The sequence below is a fragment of the Callospermophilus lateralis genome, chromosome 19 (genome assembly GCF_048772815.1).
Source record: "Callospermophilus lateralis isolate mCalLat2 chromosome 19, mCalLat2.hap1, whole genome shotgun sequence".
Classification (NCBI taxonomy): domain Eukaryota; kingdom Metazoa; phylum Chordata; class Mammalia; order Rodentia; family Sciuridae; genus Callospermophilus; species Callospermophilus lateralis.
In genome coordinates this window covers 33,468,507-33,492,556 of record NC_135323.1, presented here as the reverse complement: position 1 = coordinate 33,492,556, position 24,050 = coordinate 33,468,507, and the positions used below count along the sequence as shown (strand labels likewise).

At 41.2% G+C, this 24,050-nt stretch overlaps 2 protein-coding genes across 2 annotated transcripts; both read left to right on the top strand.

Moving 5' to 3' along the window:
- The first annotated feature begins 8,959 nt into the window (after positions 1–8,959).
- Smim10l3 (small integral membrane protein 10 like 3) lies at positions 8,960–21,660 on the top strand. Its single transcript, XM_076840147.1, has 2 exons — positions 8,960–9,337; positions 21,574–21,660. Exons 1-2 carry the CDS (start codon positions 9,152–9,154, stop codon positions 21,592–21,594), a joined length of 207 nt encoding a protein of 68 aa, XP_076696262.1. The 5' UTR covers positions 8,960–9,151; the 3' UTR covers positions 21,595–21,660.
- Positions 21,656–23,409, top strand: Fam220a (family with sequence similarity 220 member A). Its single transcript, XM_076840146.1, has one exon. The coding sequence runs from the start codon at positions 21,656–21,658 to the stop codon at positions 22,451–22,453; it is 798 nt and encodes a 265-aa protein (XP_076696261.1). The 3' UTR covers positions 22,454–23,409.
- Positions 23,410–24,050: the final 641 nt, after the last annotated feature.

Genomic DNA, 24,050 nt, shown 5'->3' with positions numbered 1-24,050 from the left:
TTTTCTCAAAAACAAAAATGTGGCTAGGCCTGGTCGTATACACCTGTAATCCCAGGAGTCTGAGGCAGGAGGATTGCAAGTTTGAGGCCAGCCTTAGCAATTCAGCAAGACCCTGAACTCGTGTGTGTGTGTGTGTGTGTGTGTGTGTGTGTGTGTGTGTGTATCAGGGACCGAACTCTGGGGCACTCGGCCACTGAGCCACATCCCAGCCCTATTTTATATTTTATTTAGAGACAGGGTCTCACTGAGTTGCTTAGGGCCTCGCTTTTGCTGAGGCTGGCTTTGAACTCGCAATCCTCCTGTCTCTGACTACTGAACGTCTGGAATTACAAGAGTGTGCCACTGCACCTGGCTGAGGCCCAGAACTCTTATACTCCACTTCAACTATTATTGACACATGACCAACGCTGTGATTCCCCACCTTCCACACTGGAATACTTTATTTTGCCATTCTTTCTCTATTTATGTTTCTTCTTTCCATATTTTTTTAAATATTTATTTATTTATTTATTTTTAGTTTCTGGCAGACACATCTTTGTATGTGGTGCTGAGGATCCAACCCGGGCCGCATGCATGCCAGGCAAGCATGCTACCGCTTGAGCCACATCTCCAGCCTTCTTTCCATATTTTTATTGGTGCATTGTAGTTGTACATAATGGTAGGATTTGTTACTACATATTTGTACATTCACACATTGTAAAAATAGAATTTGGTCAATATCATTCCTCACATTGGAGTATTTTAAAGCAAAACCCTCTTTATCATGTGATTTCATTCATAATTACTTCAGTATGAATGTCTAAGATAAAGACTTAATAAAATGGTTTTGATTACAGGACACATCTAGCACACTTAATAATTCTTTGACATCAGAAATACCTCATTTGCTGGGATGATGTTGCATTCCTGTAATCCCAGTGGCTCACGAGGCTGAGGTAGGAGGGAGTTCAAAGCCAGCCTTAGCAAAAGCTAGGTGCTAGGCAACTTAGTGAGACCCTGCCTCTAAAAATAAAATATAAATTAGGGCTGGGGATGTGGCTCAGTGGTTGAGTGCCCCTGAGTTCAATCCCAAGTACCCCCCCCAAAAAAAGGAAAAATGGCTAGGGATGTGGCTTACTGGTTAAGTACTCTTGGGTTCAATCCCCAGTACCCCCCCAAAAAAAATATTAATAAAATAAAATAGAACTGGGGAGATATATCAGTTTTAAAGCACCCCTGGGTTCAATTTCCATTTTTAAAAAGTGGGGCTGGAAGGGCTGTGGCTGTGGCTAAGTGATAGTGCACTTGCCTGGCATATGTGAGGCACTGGGTTCAATTCTCAGCACCACATATAAATAAATAAAATAAAGGTCTATAAACAATTAAAAACATATTTTAAGAAGGGGGGTGGGGAGTAAATTACGTATATCATACATTGTGTCTGTAAATATTTTAGTATTTCTGAAATATAAACTCTTTTTACAAAAGAGTTACTTAACCTTAATTACATATCATACGTAATCCCCCGCCCCCCCCCCTTTTTTTTTTCTGCTTTGGGGTTTCAACCTAGGGCCTTGCACATTCTAGGCAAGTGCTTTACCACTGAGCTTCATCTCAGCCCTAATAAATCATTTTTTAAAAAATTTTTTTTTTAAGAAAGAGGGAGAGAGGCAGAGAGAGGGAGAGAGGCAGAGAGAGAGAGAGAGAGAGAGAGAGAGAGAGAGAGAGAGAGAATTTTAATATTCACTTTTTAGTTTTTTTGGCGGACACAACATCTTTGTTTGTATGTGGTGCTGAGGATCCAACCGGGGCCCCACGCATGCCAGGCGAGCGCGCTACCGCTTGCGCCACACCCCCAGCCCCGCTAATAAATCGTTTTTGCTGGAAAAATTAAGCTATTTTTCCTTTGCATTCACACCACAACACAGAAGACTCCTGTGACCCTTCAAAAAGCATGGAGGGAGTTCCCCACCAGCAAGCAAGTAATTCTGCAGCAAACACCTGCTGGGCATTCCCTCACCCAATTCCATTCTAGCACTGTCTATCCGGAGACCGAGTCAGACCCTCTAGGTTGAGGGCTCAGTCACTGGGATTGCTTCTCTAACTGCACGTGCTGAGCACAAGCTCCAGGTTCTGAGTTGCGCTTCTGACCAGCTAGTTATAAAATGAGGCCAGCCTCAGCAACTAAAATGAGGTTCCTACCATCCCCTCCTCGGGTTCGATTAATTTGCCTGAGCAGCTCACAGAACTCAGGAAAACACAGGTATTGGTTTATCATAAAGGATGTCACAGAGGACACAGAGAAACAGATGTTGGGTCACAAAGGGTGGGCTCTACTGCTGGCAGACTGGCGGGGGGGGGGGGGGCGGCGGGGGGGACCTGTTTGTTCTGATTCTTGAATTCTCTGTGCAGCATTTCTCCCAGCAGGGGGTGGGTCAGGAACACTCTTCTAGAATGAGGAGGGTTCATTCTAGAATAGATAGAATGAACTATAGATAAGTTAGACAAGGGTAGGTAAGAGAAATTCTTTATGGCAGCTCAAAGACAGAAAGGTGGGGGAAGATTAGAATTTCTATGTATTACTCACCTTGAGAAAGAGAAATTTTAGTTTCTATGGTTTGTTTTGCCAGGTGGGCAGAGTTATGAGCCAGGAACGGTGGATGCCAAGTGAAATATATGTATATCATAATTTCAATTTTTTATAGTTGAATTTTAATTTATAGGCATTTGCCACCACATTCAGCTGACTTTTTTTTTTTTTTTTTTTTTTTTTTTTTTTTTTAAGCAAGGTTTCACTGTCATTCATGCTAGCTTTCTGGCTTTGAATTTTGAATTCTTGGGCTCAAGAGATCTCCTGCCTCAGCCTCCTGAGTAGCTGGTAGTACCAGCTCAGGTGCTCACCACCATGCCAATCAGCCAATCCATTGACTCTTGAAAGACCATACACTGGACTTTCCAGATCTCTGTCTCTCTCTCTTTTTAAAATTAGATCTTAACTCTCTTCTACTTTTTCTGTTCCTTTTTTTTTTTTTTTTTTTTAAATGATGCTGGAGATTGAACCGAGGGCTTTGTGCATGTGAGGCAAGCACTCTACCAACTGAGCTATACCCTTGGCCCTCTCTTCCTATTTTTTGCAATAATATTTTCTTTTAAATGTCATCATATTTTAGGTTTTGCTGACTTCCTCTGTGTAATCATTTTATATGTTCTTCTGGTAAACTGATGTAGAGCTTGGATAGATTCAGTTTTTTTCCCAAGAGTATTACATCAAGAGTCACATGTCCAGTGTGACATTTTTTATGATCATATTTTTGTAATGTGAGCAGCCCTTGATGACATTGACTCATCAAGGGATGCAAAATGATATTCTTTCCCCCCCCCCATTGTACAGGTTATTAAGCCTAAGGCCCCACCCATCCTAGAAAAGTAATGTCCCACTGAACTATATCCCCAGTCCTTAAAATTTTATTTTGAGACAGGGTCTCCCTAAGTTGCCCAGGCTGGCCTTGAGCTTGAAATACTCCTGCCTCAGCCTTCAGGGTACCTGGGTACAGGCGTGTGCCACCACATCTAACCTATACTTGGATCTGGAATGTCACTAAAAGGTCCATGTGTTAAAGGGGTGGTCCTCAGAGTGGTGCTATTGGCATGTGGTGGAACCCTTAGGAGGTGGGGCCTAGCAGGAAGTACTTAAGTCATCAGGGGTAAAAGAGACCCCAGCTTCTTTCCTTTCCATCTCTTTTTGCTCCCTGGTGATGAGGTAAGTGGTTTTGCTTTGCCGCATGTTCCCACCATAATATACTACTGCCTTATCATAGGCCCAAAGTAATGGGGCCGAGTCATCATGTATTAAAACCTACAAAACTGTAGCCCAAATCAACCTTTTCTCTTCATAAGTTGATTATCTCAGGTATTTAGTTATAGTAACAGAAAAATGATGAACACAAATATGATTTTATTTGGAAATAGAGTCTTTGTAGGAGTCATGAGTTAAGATGAGGTCATACTGGAGTGGGGTGGGTCCTAAACCCAGTGGCTGGTATCCTTATAAGTTGAGGAGAGGACACACAAACACAGGGAATTTGTCTATGTGAAGATAGAGGAAGTTTTTGAAGTTATGCACTCACACAAACCAAAGGATGTCAAGGATTTCCAGCAATGCTAGAAGGTAGAAAGGGCAAAGAAGGATCTTCTCCTAGAGCCTTTAGAAGAACATGACACTGACACCACCTTGATTTCAGACTGGTGGCCTCCCAAACTACAAGAGAATGAATTTCTGATAGTTAAGCCACCTAGTCTGTGGTCATCTGTTACAGCATCCCTGGGAAACAAATGCAGGTACCATAGTGAGCTGCACATATTTGGTGCATTTCATTTTGCTGCAATTGGTATCTTTAGGGATGCTCAAATTGTCCTGTTCTTGGTCAGTGTGAGCCTCTTTCAGTTGACTTCTGAGTCTTTCTGACACATCCCTTTTAGTCTTTGAGAACTTCCTTGCTATTTAGTGTGACAAGAAGGTCCGGGCTCTGCCTCAGATTTGGAATCTGTTAGTGAGATATGGTATTCAGAGACTCCAAGTAGCATTTGGCCACCAAAGGGGCTCATTGCTCCTAGAGTGGTCACTATCCCTAGCACTATTCTTAGGGCTTTTCAGTGACTAGAGCTGGAAAACACTCTCTCTCTCTCTCTCTCTCTCTCTTTCTCTCTGTCTCTCTCTGATTTCATGCCATACGTCCAATTCAAATTCAGGATTACAATGTTTTGGGTTTGTTTATTTGTGTGTGTGTGTGTGTGTGTGTGTGTGTGTGTTGTGGTACTTGAAATTGAACCTTGAACCTGGAGGCACTCTACCACTGAGCTCTATCCCCAGCCCATTTAATTATTAATTTTGGTACAGGGAACTGGACCCACGGCGTTTATCCACTGAGCCACATCCCCAACCCTTTTTTACTATTCTGGGACAGGATCTTGTTGTTTAGGCCCTAAGTTGCTGAAGCTGGTCTCTTGTGATCTTCTTGCTTCAACCTCTCAAGTTGCTGTATTACAAGTGGGCACCACTGCACCCAGCTCATTTTATTTTTGAGGGTCTCAGTGAGTTGCCTATGCTTGCCTTGGACTTGCGATCTTCCTGCCTCATCCTCCCAAGTAGCTGAGATACAGGCATGTCACCACATCAGGGTTTGTCTACACTGTTTTTTATTTAATCTTAACAAGTTGGTATTGTTAACTTCTTTCTCCTATGTCAAAAATCCCTGTTCTCATTTATCAACAGGATTACTTGGTATAATACAAACACAAGATTTTCAGAATCATAACATATGATTACTGTAAATAGCTTAGAAATTTATCCTAGTTTTTCATTTCAGGGGATACAGTCAAATTACAGATTTTGTTAATCAAACCCAGGGCCCCATGCATGCTAGGCAAGTGCTCTATCACTAGGCTACATTGCTAACCCCATATATTTAATGTTTCTTGGAATAGTTCCTCTTTGTGTGTGGTTAGGCTACTAACTGGATATACAGATTTTTCACTTGTTTTCATTTTGCTCTCAAAAATTAAAGTTTTGGGCTGGGGATATAGCTCAGTTGGTAGAGTCCTTGCGCAGCATGCACAAGGCCCTGGTTTCGATCCCCAGCACCACACACACACACACACACACACACACACACACACTTTTTTTTTTTTAAAGTTTAATTTTTTTTTTTTTTTTTTAGTTTTTATTTTTTGGTACTGGGAACTGAACCCAGGGCACTTTACCACTGAGATACTCCCCAGCTCTTCATTTTTATTTTTTTTATTTTTGACACAGTGTCTCACTAAGTTGCTTAGGACCTCACTGAGTGCTAAAGCTGTCCTCAAACTTGCAATCCTCCTGTCTCAGCCTCCCAAGTTGCAGGGGTTACAGACATACACCACCACACCTGGCAAAGTTTTAAGTTTAAAAATGTAATTTTGTTTCATAATGGTGAAAGACATTTGCATGATTCTAAAGTCAAATTCTACAAAACAAGGTATATCCAGAGAAGTATAATGTTTATCTTCATATCCTTTTTTTTCAATTTTTCTTAATTTTTGGTTGTAGATGGACATAACAATTTTATTTTATTTAAAGTTTTTTTTTTTTTTTTTAACGTGGTGCTGAGGACTGAACCTAGTGCTTCACACATGCTAGGAAAGCACTCTGCCACTGAGCTATAGCCCCAGCCCCCTATCTCCATATCCTTTACCATATTCCTTCCTTCCCCTTACAGGTAAGCACTTAAAAGCAGAGTTATGATTTCTCCTTTCATTTAAAGAATAAACAAAAACACAAATATGTGTGTTTGTACATATTTACGTATGTAATGCACATGTATGTATATGTATGTTATATATATCCTCCTTTTCTTAGGTAAGTAGTGGAATTCTGTGCATACTTTTCTCCCTCTGACTTTTTCCATATAACATTATGCATCCTTTGAACCTAACACAGTGTCAACAATTCACATTGACCTTTATCTGTGACGTGTAATATGATGTGTGATATGATGTACCAAGGTACCTGGCAAGAGCCCTTTTGAGGGAGACTAGAAACTTGCACTTTGTCAAAATGGTAATTGAACTCACATGTTTAAATCTACCCCACCCTTCCAGGAATATGCAAAGGAATAGAAATTATTTTTGACCCACATTTTGGATCATGCATGTTCATCCCCTCTTCCTGAAGCATCATCACGTGCCCCTCCTCCTTCTTCAGGTTGCTTGTGGTCTGTGATTTAACTTTATTAATCAAAATGAGTATTAATAGATCTACCAATTTGCATCCTGTCTAAGGGCTCAAGGACACTGAGAATAGCTACCACTTTCTGGGTGCCCTCTATCTGCCAGGAACTGTGCCTGACACTACAACCTGATCTCATTTACTTCTCACAAACACCCTGTAGGATGAGTGTCCTTATCCTCATTTTATAGAATCAGGTCACAGAAGCACGGAGAAGTTGCTGAATCTGGAACCTAGTTTCTGTCTGCTTTTCACACCAACTCATTTCTACCTGAGACACAGCTTTGCTAGCAGGAGAGAAAACTGAAGGGAAAGCAGATGGATCCTGTTGATCAGTTGTTAATAGAATTATTCTCCATTAGCATCTTCTCATAATGCTTTGCGCCTCTGTGAAAATATTTTTCACACTGACTTATAATTAGTTATGTCTGTTCCTCAAATTATGATCAGCAGTGCCTTCCTAGAGATGCTTCATGAAGGACTGATTTGAATGCTGTTGTGAGCCTAGACGAACTTACCAGCTGCACTGTAACTTGGAACCAGTTAACTCTGCTATATTTGACACTTGAAATCTTATTACCTTTTCTTTGTGTTCCCTTTGACATCTCAGGAATGTCTAATGATACCAGGTTTCCTATCCAGTTCAGTTTAGCTTTTTGTTAATTCTGTGTGCTATTGTGTATGGCAACTGAAGCTCTTGTTAAAATGTCTTGTTGCTTCAGTGGCATGTAAAGACAAAGAAATGAGTAACCAGGGAGGATATATATATATATATATATATATATATATATGTCTCACAAGGCCACACCTCATCTGGTCTTTCCACATAGTTTGGATTAATAGGACTGCCAGTTCTCCACCAGATTTTACAAGCCTGACAATAAATTTAGCTGATCCAAACCTGTTGACACACTGTCAAATTGATTTTGTGTCTTCTGGCAAATTTTCTTCTAAAGACTCCAGTCTTTAAAAATCTTTATTTGCCTGAAAGAGTGCATAAAGATTTTTTCATTTTGCTGTTTTTAAAGGGATCACTTGAAAAAAATGATAATTCAAGCAGCATGTTTTCTTCAGTGCTCAAGGATAGCATCCAATGTGCACTGAAAGAAAAAAAAATAGCTTACATAAAAAGGGAAATGAGTATTTTAATGTCAACCATAACCGTGCTGAAATATAACACTGGAAAAATAAGGGAAACTAAAAATTTGAATTTTTTGAAAAAAACTTTATTTTAATAATAAAGGTAGCCCAAAAGGTAAAAACCCCAAAATATCTACTTAATATGATATTTCCCTGAAATGCAATGGGTAGTAAATATGGACAATTATACAATAGACATTTAAAGAAAATAACATTAAATGACAATATTAGAAACATCCTTTATGATTTATAATCTTCCTCTTTGAAGTACAGGAACATAAATATTTAAAAGAATGATTTTGAATATGAATCCATTTTGGGGCAAAGGATTTCAACTCGAAATAAACTCATTTTTTACATGCTTACTTTCTACTGTGGCTTACTTAAAGCTTATTTCATTAAGGAAATTCTTTTTTTCCACCCATACCAAATCCTCAGACTTTCTCATCGGGTGGGCAGACGTATTATGACAGGAAACATTTTGTCAGAAACTAGAAGGAAAGGAATAGCAAATTTTCAACAGAAACCTAGATTTCTAATTAGCAATGTTAAAATTATACAAAAAGCCTCAGGACACTAGAAGTTTTGGAAGCTTAAGTATTTTTTACTTTTCACATCAGGTGATTCAATTAAAATTAAACTTATTACGAGATTAAACTCTATTTAATTAGACATTGAACAAGAATGGCCGGAACTCCAATCCACATAGGGAGAATAGACTACCAGTTAGATTCCCAAAGGACCCTTTCGATTTTTGAAATTGTGATCAAATATAGGTAACATAAAATTTACCACTGTCACCGTTTTTTTAAGAGGCATAAATTAGTACACTCATTTTGTCCTGTGGCCATCGCCACCGCTCACCTCCTCCCTTTGTTTTTATTCTTAGGCTCACCCATAGGGGGCAGCCGGAGACAACACACCAGCATCGCTCCTCTACGCCCTTTCGCCCACGCATGCGCGCCTCACCTGCTGGAAGGGGCGGGGGCGTGGCCGGGTGTGGCCTGTGGGCCGCGCAGGCGCGGGGCGGGCTTTGTGACGTCAGGCCGCGCGGCCGGGCCGGGACCAGGCGGCGGCTCGCGGAGGCGCTTCCCTAGCGTGACGCGCGGACTCTGCTGCCCAGTGGCCCGCCCGCCCGCCGGCCTCACCGCCGCCTCCCTCGCTCCCTGAGCGCGCCGTGCGCAGGCCAGCGGCCGGGGCGGAGGCCCGGGACGACGCGGCGCGGAGAGGGACGGCGGGCGGGCGGGCAGTGGGAGCGCCGGTCTCTATATGGCGGCGGCTCTGTCGGGCCTGGCTGTCCGCCTCTCGCGCTCGGCCGCCGCCCGCTCCTATGGGGTCTTCTGCAAGGGGCTGACCCGCACACTGCTTATCTTCTTCGACCTGGCCTGGCGGCTGCGTATCAACTTCCCCTACCTCTACATCGTGGCTTCCATGATGCTTAACGTGCGCCTGCAGGTGGGTGAGCCGCGCCCGCCGGGTCTCCCGGGCCCGGCCCTCCCCGAAAGGCCCAGAGGGATGCAGATGCCCATGGTAGCCACTATCGGTTGGAGCCTGTGTGTGTGTGTGTGTGCCAAGCACCGTGCATTTTCTCATGCAACCCCATTCCAGAAAAAAAAAACCACTGAGGTTGTTATCCGCCTTTTGCAAATAAGGCTCAGGTTGCAGGTACCACACCTGGGGGTGGGGTCCGAGGAGGTAGCACGGGCCCGAAAGGTCCCGAAAAGGACGTTTTGCCCTGAAGATGACAAATTGTTGGGTTCTGGTGGTGTATTTATGGGTAAATTTTCTGGTTCCCAAACTTGGGGAGGTTTTTTAATATTATCTTCATAGCTTAAGATAGATTGCAAGATAATGATGTTTTGATCACGTATCTAATTCATTCTAGCCTAGGGGTTGGGGTGAGGGTTGAAGTGAGGTGGGGATAAAGTTGAGAGAATGAAGTGGAGGAGGTAGAGACGTAAAAGGTTTCAAGAGGCCCGAAACAATTCAGATGTGAAATAAAAGGGCGCTCATCGGCCACTTTCGCTGTAAATGACTGACATTTCTACAACTCTTGAATTAGCAGATGCCTTTTTTCTAGCAGAAGGGGAAGGTGTCAATTTGGGAATCCTTCCTCAAAGAAAAATGGCTAGATACTGAGCTGCTTTTGAATTTCTTTTTTCACACCTCGGAATGTCCCAGGCTTTGGGGAGCTAACTGTCCAACAGTACTTAGCACTGATATGCAAAATGAGTTAGTTTGAGCAGTAGTACCAGGTTTTTCTCTGGTTGGTCGTATCAGTGTAATTGGTGTATCTTCAGGTTTTTGGTCCCTGACACAGGTGATGATAGACTACATGAAGCCTAAAGCCAACTATTGATCAAAATTGTATTAAGGGTTAGCATGGTGGTTCATGCCTGTAATCCCAGTGACTTGTGCTGAGACAGGAGGATCGAAAGTTCCAGACTAGCCTTGGCACATCACAGGGCCCTGTGGAGATCCTGTCTCAAAACAAAAAGGGATGGGAATGTGGCTCAGGGGCTAAGCAACCCTGGGTTAAATCCCTGGTACCAAAAAAAAAAAAAAAAAAGTGAGTGGAAGTGAACATGTCTTTATTTTAAGGTCCCATTGACATACTTTTATGTAAGAAAAGACTTATGGCATCCATAAGCAGTACCAGGCTGAAGGAGTAGAAACCCAAATATCTTTGCAGCAGGTGGTATAAATGAATAAAGGGTGCTGGGTGTTGGAATTAAGGTAAACCAGAAAGCCTGTGCTCTCGCCAGTTACTGCCCTGTGGAAACATGGGCCCAGTATTGGCCAGATCTAGTGATCTTAGAGAAATCAGATGTCCTGATTTTTAGGTATCCGGTTAACTTGGACTTTTTTTTGAAAGTGGACAAAGAGAAAAGTATATGCAGACTATATCTGACCCCCAACCTCCCACTTAGGAACCTTATGTCTAGAGTTACATATGATTTGTAGTCATTTAAAAAGTCACAAGAAGGATTGTAAGAACACCTACATAATACTGGTATGTTGAAGATTACCGTGTTCTGTATCATTTAAAAAAGAACTTTCTTAAATATCCAGTTCTCTTATTTATGATCACCTTTCTAATCTAAACTAATCACCTGTCTGAACTATTTCAGTATCCTTTATCTGTTCTTCACTGGGCAATTCAGTTTTTTGGGTACCAGGGATTGAATGTGGGGGCATTTGACCCCTGAGCCACATCCCCAGCTCTATTTTGTATTTTGTTTAGAGACAGGGTCTCTGAGTTGCTTAGTGCCTCACTTTTTGTTGAGCTGACTTTGAACTCTAGATCCTCCTGCCTCACCCTCTGGAGCAGCGGGGATTACAGGTGTGCACCACAGTACCCAGCTCAAAAGTTTTTTGTTTTGGCTTTTTGCTGTGCTAGGGATTGAACCCAGGGCTGGGGTTCTATCACTGACCCACACCCCCAGCCCAAGAGAAGTCTTTGAAACACTAAGTCGGGTCTGGCTATCCTTAAAACAGCTCCCCTGGAGCCATTCATATTTCTTACCCTGCAGAACTGGCTTCCACATATCTGTTGCCTGTCACATGACTTATACCATGCTTACTGTGCTTGCCTGGGGCTGTCTAACTGCTTGCACAGAGCCCCTTCCTGCCTCTGTGCATTCACCCAGGCTCTTTCAACCTGAATGCTGGTCTTACACTTTAATTCTTTAGCTCTCCTTTCCGAGAGGACTTTGGAAATCACCATATTGCCATCATCTTGCATCTGCTGTCTTTATTGCAGATGTGCTGAAGGCTCATTTGTTTTATAGGTAATAAACAGTAAAGGACTTCATATCACTGAGACGCTTGTGGTTTCCAAATAGTATGTTTGTTTGTAGGACAGTGAGATCATCTCTGGAAAGGTTATTCAAATACAAATTTCATAACAAGAACTTGCACTGTAATAATTGAGGGCAAGTGCATTTTGGAGGAGGGAAATTGGATCTATAATAAGAGTGGTGTGGGCAGTCAGTGAGTGCAGATACACCAATCCCAGAAACCCCGAATGGTGGGCTCTTAATTCAGGGACATGAGCGTACAAAGGGAGGGTAGTATGGAGATGATCACCAGGTACCTTGGAGAAGGGATTTCTCAGGACTGCACAGGATTTTAGACTTGAATCCTGGGTTTGATCAGGTGCAACAAGCATCTGTCTCACAACCTGTGGGTGAGATAATGGTGTGTTTTACAACTGTAATACTTAAATTGGCTACTGTAAGCTCCTCTGCAGGTTTTAGAGTTTATGTTCATTTGTGAACAATCACTAACTTAACTGGTTTAGGGGTTTAATTATTCTGGCCTCTGGTAAAGGGAACAAGAAATGGAATATGGCACCAGGAAATAGAATCCGAGTAAGGGGGACAGCCCCAGCTCATGCCCTTTTTTTCTCAAGCATGTTGTACCCATTCCCTTCGATTAGGGGTGTTAGAATCTATTTAGGAAGCATAAATCTTAAAGGATTTCATTTTCTACATGTTTACTTAGGACCCTCAAATCTCTTGTTTGTAGAGTAGTGAGTCATTTTAAGGGGACTTACTACCTCTTCAGTATGAAAGATGATTGAATGAGAAAAGATATGCAAAAGGGCTTTGTAGACTAGAGTGTTATGATGTAAAAGTGATATTTCTAAGCAAATCTTAATCCCTGGAGTTAGTAGCATCCTACTTTTTTTACAGAAGCTGAGGTACAAGGCAGTCATAAAGGGAGAATCTGTACTAAATACTAAATGTAGTAACAAAACAAGAAATGGCACCAGGAACCTGTGGTAATTTACAAATCATGCCCAAACTTTTCAGTTGTATGACCTGTGAGAAGATCAAGAATGTTAATCCCAGGTCACTCAGATTCTTATAAACATCAGGAGAGAAGGCCTGAAAAAGAACAGAGAAAGGAAGATATTGTGAAGGTTGGTGGTTATGGTCAAACCAAGCAGTGCCCTTGTTTCACCAACAGCCTTTTGCTGAACTGCTCAGTGCTGACCCAGCCTGTGAACCTTCCTGTGGCTGCTGCCTATCTTCTGGTTCTTCCTAGCCTCTCTCTCTCAATGTCTCTGAATGACTCTCTAAATCCATAGCTCCATAGGTTTTACTTATTACTTGAAAATCTTTATTTTTTTTGCATCCCAAGGAAGGTAGGGAGCTGGTTGGCATTTTAAATAGGGCAGACAGTGGGCCCATTGAGAAGGTGACATTTTGAGCGAAATCTTGGAGGAGGTGAAAGCTTCAGCCATGGAGATATCTAGGTTGAAGGAGTGTCATGCAGAGGGAACAGCTACAACCAAGGCCCCATACCTGGGACAAACCTACTGTGTTCCAGAAAAGGCAGGAGGCTGATGGGGCTGGAGCAGTCGTGAGAAGATTCAAACTGAGAGGATTTGAGGCAGCTACTGTGGTTTGCAGGCATTGAAGGACTTAAGACTTTGACTGAAATGATCTTATGTCTGAAAATTTTTGTTTAATTTTATGTGGTACTGGGGACTTAACTTAGGGGCACTCTATCACTATACCTCCAGCCATTTTTTATTTTTTATTTTGAGGCAGGATCTTGCTAAATTGCTCAGGTTGTCCTTGAACTTGTGATCTTCCTGCCTCAGCCTTTCATGTGTCACTGGGATTATAGGCATGGGCCACCACACCTGGTTGAATATTTTAAAAAGTAGTAAAAATCCTGAGACCCCCATTCCCAGGGTTAATTGCTGCTTGAAATGAGTTTTACTGTGTTACTTGATTTACATCAGACCCCTCAAAGAAAATTGGGTGAAATTATAGACTATTAAGAAAACTTTATAAGCTTTGTAAAAGCTTAGTATATCAGGTCAAAAGAGTGAACTCAAGCTTAAGAGTTCTGACTTCAAAATAATGAACCAGTTGTGTACTTGAGATGTTAAATACCAAAAGTATAGGAAACAAATACTATGGATTTTTTTTCTGACTTTCAAGTGAATGCTTTAATCATAGTTTTTCATAAATTTTTTATTTTGAAAAATGTAAATCTATATAAAAGTAGACTAGGATAGCAAACACCTATATCCTCAACTCATTTCTAGAATCCTACACTTAATTATATAATGGTTCAAGCAGATATTAAGGTATATGAATTCAGTCTCTATTTACTAATGTTAAAAGATAACTGCCATATATACAGTGAGGTGGGGGGAAGCTTAAAAACAATTTATTGCTAAAGGTGTTGTTCAGTGATAGAGTATGTGCTTAGAATGTGCAAGGCCCTGGATTCAATCCCCATTACATGAAAACAAACAACAGTGAACCCTGATCTATTACCTATTTGAAAATTCTCATTAATAAGCCTGTCATTGCCTGGGGAGGCGCTGCAAGCCCAGGGGAGAGCCTGAGCCTTGCTTCTCAGATGACTTGTGGAGAAGGGCCATTGTCTTCACCTCCTGATAGCTTTGTAGGATATGATAAAAATGAATTACTTCTACATGCATCAGACAAAACCGGAGGAGCTGGGGTGTAGCTAGTGGTAAAGTGGGTGCTTAATACATGTGAAGCCCTGAGTTGGATCCTCAGCACCCAAATAATGAAAGAGACCACTCACAGATTGGGAGAAAGTATTTACTAATCACATATTTGAGAAAGGATTGATAGCCTGAATATATAAAGAACTCGTATAACTTTAAAAACAAACCAGTCCAAAAATTGACAAAGGAATTGACTAGAGATTTCTCTGAAAAGAAGATATACAGATGGCCAATAAGTCCATGAAAAAATGTTCAACTCTAAGGGAAATAAGTCAACCACAATGAGGTAACACTTTGCACCTATTAGGATGGCTGTTGTTTTTAAAACAATATGGGAGAAGTGCCATGCACAGTGACTTGGGAGGCTGAGGCAGGAGGATCACAAGGTCATAGCCAGCCTCACCAACTTAGTGAGGCCTTAAGCAACTTAGACCCTGTCTCAAAAAGATAAAGAGAGTTGGGGATGTGACTAAGTGGTTAAGTGCCCCTAGGTTCAGTTCCTGGTTCAAAAAAAAGAAAAAGAAAAACACTTGTTGGCAAGGATGTAGAGAAATTGGATCTCTTGAGTGTCACAGGTGGGAATATAAAATGGTGCAGCCGCCATGAAAAGCAGTTTGGTGGTTCTTCAGAAAGTTAAACATAGAATTTTACCATATGACCCAGGAATTCTGGTTATATACTCAAAAGAGATGAAAGCAGACTCAAATACTTGTGCTTCCAAATTCATATTCATAGCAACATTATTCACAATAGCTAAGCAGTAGAAATAATTGAAGGATCCATTGACAGGTGAATAGATAAACAAAATGTAGTCTGTTTGAAGTGGAATGTTATTCAGACAGCAGAATATTAGGCAGTTTTAAAAAGGAAGGATATTCTGATACATGCTATTTCGTGGATGAACTTTGAGGGCATTATACTAAGTGAGATAAACTGGTCACTAAAGGACAAATACTGTATGGATTCCACTTAACATGAAGTCTCTGAAGCAGTCAGATTCATAGACACAGAAAATAGGATGGTAGGGAGCTCGTGTTTAATTGGTACAGAGCTTTAATTTTGAGGAGATAAAGTTCTAAAGGTGAGTGGTGGTGATGGTTGCATAAGGTGAATATTTAATGCTACTGAACTTTACACTTAGAGATGGTTAAGATACTAAATTTTATGTTGTGTGTATTTTACTGCAGTTTTTAAGAGAGTAATTAGCAGAACTATCCTTGGATGTTGTGGAAATGTTAAGTTGCATTAAATTTCCCAAATGCCTGTTCTTAATTTCTGTTCTTGTCTGCTCATGATGATAACCTGGAGGCATATAGATCATCCCTTGAGTGAAAGTGGCAAGAAAGCCATTGGGATTGACCAAGAAAAGAGAGTAGGAGGAGCCCCCAAAGTAACAGGCACAGAAGATGGGGAGGACAGTTTTGTATTCCTTTTGTAAGGACTTTGGGTGGTACTCTAAGTATGGCAGGAAAGAAGTTTTTAGGCTGAGGTGTATGACATAATTTGACTTGCTGCTTTTGTGTTTTGCAGTATTAGGAATTCAACCCAGGTCTCCCATTGCTAGACAAGCACTCTGCCACTTTACTACCTTCCCAGCCTTATTATTTTATTCTATTTTCTTTGTTTATTTTTTGTGGTATATTTTATTATATACCAGGGGTGCTCTATCACAGAGTTAATAGCCCCAGCCCTTTTTATTTTTCATTTTGAGATAGGGTGTCACTAAGTTTCTGTGGCTGGCCTCAAATGTGCAGTCCTGCCTCAGCCTCCTAAGTCACTAGGATTACAGTAGACATGGGTCACTGTGCTTGGCAACATTTGTAGTTGTTGTTGGCAGCTTGTGCTCCATGGAAGCTGTTCAGTAGTGCTGCCCTCACCATCAGGGGCTCCCTTGGGTGGGCTGTACTTGCTCTTCAACCTCCACCAGCCTGGGCCAGGCCTTTGCCATTCCACTCCATTCCATTGCACTTGCCCATATTGAGGTTACTTTCATGCTGCCATATGCAGCAGTGGTTTTTTTTTTTTTTTTTTTTAAAGTCTCCATTTTACTGAACCTCTCAGCAGCTTTCTGTCTTTCATTACATTCTGCTTCAGTATCTTGATACTGATAACAATAGCTGCTGGCTAATTGGATGCCCATGGGATGGTGGTCAGAGAAGATGCTGGGTGCTTTCTCACAATGAATCCTCACAGCATCCTGGAAATCTCAATCTCCCTGAACATGGTGAATAGCCTGGTCTCTTGAGTTGTACCTGGGTCTATTCCACCTCAGCGCACCTTTGAGCATCCAGGTGATCAGGAAATAGGGAGGTGGTCGTAGAGTTGGCACAGCTGGTTTTGGAAGGTTAGGTGAGATTGAGCTGTGCTGCAAGATCAGTAGCAGGAACTCTAAGGTGTGCTCTCTTTGGTTATGAGTCTGCTTAATTTAGAAATGATGGAGTCATTTTTGCTTCTCATCTTCTAAGCTCTGTAGACATTTGGGGAATTTGTTTCAGCCACCTCCAGCCTGATCATCTTAGTCACAGGCACAGTGATACCGCAGTAAACATACCAACGCTCACACCTACAGGCAGGGTGAAGCCAATTTGTCTTTGAGTGTGTTTTCGAGCCATCAGCACCTAGGATCCTGCTTGAGTCCCATTAGCGCTCTGCTCATTTTAGCAGTGACTTCCCATGTCCCCTTAGGAGTAGCCTTGCCAACTTGCTTTTAGAAACATCGGGGCCAGGATATTTTTAGTTTACAAAGCAGTGGTAGTCTAGTGTCAGGTGCTGCAGGCCATGAATAGCCAGGGTTAGGGCAGGTAAGGGGACAGGCATCCAAGAGGGCAGCAGCTGCTTAATTGGGTCAGGCCTATTGTCATCCAGCAGGCTGGCTGCCTCCAACAGGGTCAGGGATTTGTGTAGAAGAGGCTTTCTTGAGGCTTGTGAACCTACCTGGACAGTCTCTTTTCCCTGAGCACATTGCCCCTCTCAGCCCTTATCTTTGATGGAGAGCAAGGGGATAGAAGTTCAGGAATTTATTCCCAGTGTTGCACTTTATTTTTCCCCTTGAACTTCCTCACTATGGTGTTTTGATAGACAAGTTTGTTTGCCATAATTTATGCTGTTATTTGGTAGACTTGGATGGAGGGTGGAGGATGATGAGGCCTGGAATCAAGGAGGGTATTATAGATACACTATGAATGTATAGATACATTTGTGAATTGCTTTGCAGTTTATTCTCACTATACTAGATATACACTTGGTGCTGTGTATATCTAGTATAGTGAGAATAAACTGCAAAGCAATTAACAAATGGCTATTAAATATATCTAGAAGTCATTTGGAAGTTATTTTTGGCTCTCAAAATGTAAGTGCTATATTTAACAGTCTAATATCAGGAGGGTTCAGTTTAAGGCTTTGAACCAAAATGTTATCAATGACCTGTTGAAGTATTTTTGGTAAGAGAATTAAATACTAGCTTATTACTGAATTTACTAAAGAATTAGGAGAACTTCAGGGAATGGTTTATTCTGTCATGATTAAATACATGATTACTCTATCATTAAATACATGATTATTTTAATTGCCTCAGTTAAAATATTTTAACACAATTCTGGAAATATTTCATCTTTCTGAATAGTATTAAGTCCTTGTAAAAGGATATAATAAAAGTGGTTAGGAACTAATTTTCCTGAGAGTTGTCCCATATTAAATAACCTGTTTTTTTCTTAATTAAAAAAACTTTTAAGGGGCTGGGGATGTGGCTCAAGCGGTAGCGCGGTTGCCTGGCATGCGTGCGGCCCGGGTTCAATCCTCAGCACCACATACAAACAAAGATGTTGTGTCTGCCGAAAACTAAAAAATAAATATTAATAAATAAATAAAAATTTAAAAAAACTTTCAAATTATTATTAAAATGTACTTAGGGCTGGTTGCAGTGGCACATGTCTGTAGTCCCAGCCACTTGGAAGGCTAAGGCCGGAGGATCCCAAGTTTGAGGCCAGACTGGGCAACTTAGACCCTGTCTCAAAAATAAAGCGCTGAGAGTATAGCTCAGTGGTAGAGTGCCCCTAGATTCAAGCCCCAGTACCACAGTTGTGGCTTCTTTCCAGTTTGTCCACCACAATGCAGCCAGCGTGATTCACCTAAAAATGTAAAACTAGCCATCATTTCCTTGCTAAAAATTCTTCACTGCTGCTCCATGAAGACCCAGCTCACTGTGACAGTGGTCAGTGCCTTTCTTCCTTTGGGCTGTTTAGCTCCGAGGCTCCATTCCTCAGCTCTGCTTGTTTTCTGTTTAAGCCTCCAATAATGCAGTAGTGTTTCTCTCTCTCCCTCCCTCCCTCTCTCTCCCTCTCTCCCTCTCTCTCTCTCTCTCTCTCTCCCCCCCCCTCCCTCTCTCTCTCCCCCTCCCTCCCTCCCTCTCTCCCTCTCTCTCTCCCTCCCTCTCTCCCTCCCTCTCTCCCTCTCTCTCTCCCTCTCTCCCCCACCCCCTCCCTCTCAGGATTTAACTCAGGGGTGCCCTTCCACTAAGATACATCTCTAGCCCTTTTTATTTGTTTTGACACAGGGTGTCTCTAAGTTGCTAAGGCTGGCCTTGAACTTGTGATTCTCCTGCCTCAGCTCCCTGTGTAGCTGGGTTTACAGGTCTGCACTACTATACCTGGCTCTAAAGTTATTTTCTTTTTAGTATCTCAAATTAAAAAGGGAGGGAGGGAGGAAGGAAGAAAATTTACACAGTTACACATTTATCTAGGGTGTTTTGGTTTTTTTTTTTTTGTGTGTGTGTGTGTTTTTGTTTTGTTTTGTTTTTTGGTACCAGGAATTAAACCCAGGGGTGCTTAACAACTGAGCAGCATCCCCAGCCCTTTTTATGTCTTATTTTGAGACAAGGTCTCACTGAGTTGCTCAGGACTTTGCTAAGTTGCTAAGGCTGGCTTTGAACTTGTGATCCTCCTGCCTCAGCATCCAGAGTCACTGGGATTATATGCGTGTGCCACCATGCCCGGCTCATACAGCTTTAAGAGTCTACTGGTTCCAGCTGGGCATAGTGGTGCACACCTATAATCCCAGCTTTTCAGGAGGCTGTGGCAAGAGGATCAAAAGTTTGAGGCCAGCCTCAAAATTAGTGAGACTCTAAGCAACTTAGACCCTAAGATGTCAAAAAATAAAAAGGGTTGAGGGAGTGGCTCAGTGATAAGTGCCTCTGGGATAAATCCCCAGTAGCGGGTAGGAATGGGGGAGTCTCCTGGTTCCCTAGATTGCTTCAGAGAAAAAAGCTGGGGCTGGTTCTCTTCACTGCTTGTTTCACTATTGCTAAATTACAGGCTTGTGTTGCTTCTTGGTTTTTCATTTTTTAGGCTTTGTGTTTGTCTTCTCGCTGTGGAAGACAAGGTGTTCTCACTTATGGCCCTTCCTGTTGATAGAATTATTACATTTCAACAAGATTGCCATTTCATAGGCTAGCTTAGAAATACTATATCTATATCTATTTTCATATTAATAATCTGGTTTTATTTATTTTTTAATAAAAACAGAATGTGTCCAAGATTTTATTTAGCTTATCAATATTACATATATTAGGGAATTAGTAAGATGTTACAATCAGATTAAAGGAGAATTCAGATAACATGCATGCAATCTAGAATGTTAATCTGGAGCTGGACGATGGCATGTGCCTGTAGTCAAGCTGCATGGGAGACAGGCAGAAGAATCACTGGGAGTCTAGTAGTTCCAGGCCAGTCTGGGCAACATAGCAAGACCCTGTCTCCAGAAAAGAAAAAAAAATGCTAATGTGAATTTACAAATAGATAAGATATAAAACTGGTCAATATTGACAGGCAATAATTAATTGTATTATACAAGGCACAATTTTCATTCCTTTGGACAGGAATTTACTAGCCTTACTCTTAAGAGTTTTTGATAATTTACAGAGTTGTAAAGCCAATCAAAGACACGGAAAGCTACAGTTCCCTATAAAATTAAAGAACCTAGAAGGATACACTGGAGAGCACAGCGAGTAATCTTGCTTTTTGTTCCATTTAGAGCCTTTCATGATTCTTCTTGACATCTTCCCCATTTGAAGTATAATAATGTCAAAGACAGATGATTCTTGATCACAGAACAGTCTGGCCTCCTTAGGTTTGTAGGTGCGACAAGAGTTTTGATTGGCTATTAGCCACCTTAAGTGTACTCTCACTGTATATTGAACTCCTACTATGGTACAGGTCACTGTGCAGAGGTTTTCATGAGGAATCTCAGATGGAGCTTTAAAGTCTCTTTTTTTTTTTTTTTTCAAATCTGAAGTTGGTAAACTAAACCCAAGAAACTGCCATATATTTACCTGCAGTACCTGTAAGTCTGGGTAAATTCTTTTTTTAAATTTAGACTTTTTTTAATATTTATTTTTTAATTGTAGTTGGACACAATACTTTATTTCACTTATTTATTCATTAATGTGGTGCTGAGGATTGAACCCAGGGTCTCATGCATGCGAGGCAGGTGCTCTACAGCTGAGCCACAACCCCAGCCCTATAAATTCTTTTCTTAATGAGGCTGTATGTTTGCTGAGGTTCCTGGCCTGCCAGGGAGTGATCTTAAAACCACCTGAAAACTGGGGTCTTACTGGAGAGGACTTCAGGTTGGTTTTGGGGGTAAGCACTTATAGATGTTAGATCTATAAATAATATCAACCTTCTTTTCCTAAGAGTGACTTATTACACCAAGAAGCTCAAATAGGATACTTCCATTAAGGCCTTGGTTGTATAATTGAGTCATACAGTAAATCCTGGCTAAAGACAGATTTTTATTGAATCTATATAAACATTTTCTCATACTCTTTGGCATGAAAGTACAAAGCCTCAGAATTTGTGCTTTTTTTTTCTTTTTTTTTTAATACCATGCTGGGAATTGAACTGAACCCAGGGCATTCTGCATGCATTCAGGCAGACTCTCCCCCGACCTATACACCAAGCCTGCTTTTCTTATTTTTATATGTTTGTAGGAAATAATGTATTTGTAATGTGCTGGGTTATTGTTTAATCTCTATTAGGTGGGCTGTCATTCTGTCTTTTTGTCCTAATGCAGGAATTGTTGGTACTCTATAGTTTGTTAGAGAGATCTTATGTTAGGTAATGTTTGATGTGTGCAGACACTGTTAAGCCTCTCTAGCTTCATTGTAGAATTTTAACGTGATTATCTTTTCCAGGTTCATATTGAGATCCACTGAAGGCCCTCCCCTGATTGACAAAGGTGTTACCCCAGGCTCACTGCATCAAAGAATACAAAACATGAGGGACGGAGGAGGGAACCTCAGCATCTGCCTGATAGAAGCAAAGGGGGAGGGAGGAGATGACTGGTACAAACAATTATGTAGCCTTAAGAAAAGAACACAGAAGGAGAGCCCTTGCCCAGCAGATATACCTTTCTGGATGGATAAGTCTGCAGTTGATGTAAATGGAAATTCACAGAATGAGGTGTTATCATTGGAAATGAAAAATGATCTGAGTGACACTGATCTCTTGCTTCACAATGGCAACAAAGAGCTTCCATATTTGAAGAAATCAATGGGAAGAAATTTAGCTCCCGTAGCTGCTCCAACCAAGGCCATGGGTCTGTCCTTTGCTCCTGCAGAAGAGCATCTTGCTGGGGTGTTCCTCGGTGTTGGGGACGCTCTGGGGAGGGACTGGCTAAGAAGCAGGCCCAGAGCCATGGACAGCCAGAGAGGACAGTGCCCCAAAGGAGAGCCCTGGGTGTCAGGACAGCCAGTCCATCCGAAACTGTGGGAAATGGTAGTTTTTAAGGGTGAACCACCAAGTGCTCTTCATGAGGGACTAGGCTCTGAGTCAGAACTGTCTCGCCTGCGTTCTGTGCTGCCTGCAACACTGCACTCCTGTCCTGAAGTACTCCTAGAGGACAAGACAAGATGTGTTTTCCTTGACCATTTAAAGCCCATGTTTTCAGAGCAAACAACAGAGTATAAGAAAATGCTTTCATGTGTAAAAAGTACCTCAAATGGTCTGGAGATAACACTGGGGTTACTGGCTCTACAGCCTTTTCAATTAGCGAATCCCTTATGCCATAGTTAAGGTACAAGCAGAACAATAAAATAGTAGATTAATTTTAGAAGTTGTCTTAGAATGATTTTTTTCCCATTAAGTCTGGATGCAGACAGGTTAGCTGCTCAGATCCTGCTTTGGTTTGTGTGACCAGGCAGAGGAAGTCAAGTTCACTCACCAAAAACTGATGGATGCAGAAGGAATTTTTAGCATGTTTTAAATTGTGCTTAAAAGACACTCAGAATTGGTAAAACCCTTTCAGATGATTATTGATATATCCAGTTTAATATCAGATAAGCACATGGTGATTTAACATGAAATTCTTTATGTATCTCGAGATCTCTATCCATTTTAAAGGGCTATTGTCCCAGACATCATCTTGTCTCCTCAACCCGTCTCTGATCACCTCCTGGAAGTGAATATTTGTAAAGTGTTCTCACTGTATTTTTATTAAACCTCGCTAAGCTCATGGTGAGCTGTTGCCATTTCTGCATCTCATAGAATAATTTTGGTCTGCAGCAAAATCTGACTTCTTTTCTCATACTCCTTCCACTTGAAATGCTGTTTAAATGGAGGCCCTATGGTGAGAGTTGCAATATTAAATTTAATCATCTCAAACTAGGAACCCTAGCAGTGTTACCCTAAGTAAAAAGGAACTTGAGACTCTTTGCTGTGGCTCAGATGTAGAGAGGCAAATCAAGAACCTCCTTTACAAAAGTCCTAAGAGTTGATGTCTTTTAAGATTTTTCTGAAGTGACTCCTTTTGTTGTTCATTGATAATTTTATTAATAAAGGTCATTTAAAAGTGTAAGTTTTTAAAGACTCCCAAAGTGAGACTTAAAACAGCTGTTTGGGGGATAACTGATTGCATATATCAATTTATATTGTGTGCTAAATTACTATGCCATGTGCTATTTTAGTGTTTGGGGAAAATGCAGAATAAAATCTGTTCTTTAGCATAATAAATGTCTTATTTTACGTGTGTACTCAGTTCTCCTTGTCTTTTTATTAATTCTATCATCATCTTAATACTTAAACATCTTTCAGCACCAGGCAAAGTAGGTTGCCAATGCAGAAGACTAAAAGCAGGGTTTTGAAAACCAAAATATAAGACTAGATTGTAACGCCACTTTCAACTTTCCTCCCACGTTAGGGATAAAGCAGTGCATTGTAATGCTTTGGGGTGATGCAGATGGTTTTCTTTTAAAGTAGCCATCTCCAGCCCATCCAAATGCCACACCATCTCGACTGAGCAGTTAGAGACCTAGTGAATGCATAGTCCCTTTTGGTGTCACTGATGGATTTATAGGGACTATTTTCTTGTCCAGTCTTCCTTATACTGGTTGTTGGTGTGTTGTGTTTTGTTTTAAAGCTCACTCCTTTGGGATGGAACTTTCCATGACTCATTTGTTTTGTAAATTGCAAGTACATAAATGTTCAACCAATTGCCAAGAAAAAGTACAGAATTCCCTTCTTAGCATAAAAAATCTGAAATTTTTCATATGGCTATTTTTAGAAGATGTGTTTTCTAATTGTTTTTTGGGAGAAGTTCACAATCACTTTTTTTCCTTCACATTGGAATTTTTTTTTCTGCTCGTAGACTTAACTGCGTCTTTTCCCTTTGGGA

Excerpts from the sequence above, each read along its gene's own strand:
- Fam220a (XM_076840146.1), top strand. The coding sequence starts at position 21,656 with ATGAGGGACGGAGGAGGGAACCTCAGCATCTGCCTGATAGAAGCAAAG.
- Smim10l3 (XM_076840147.1), top strand. The coding sequence starts at position 9,152 with ATGGCGGCGGCTCTGTCGGGCCTGGCTGTCCGCCTCTCGCGCTCGGCC. Across the intron at positions 9,338-21,573 it reads TGCTTAACGTGCGCCTGCAG|GTTCATATTGAGATCCACTG; the intron begins GTGGGTGAGCCG and ends TATCTTTTCCAG.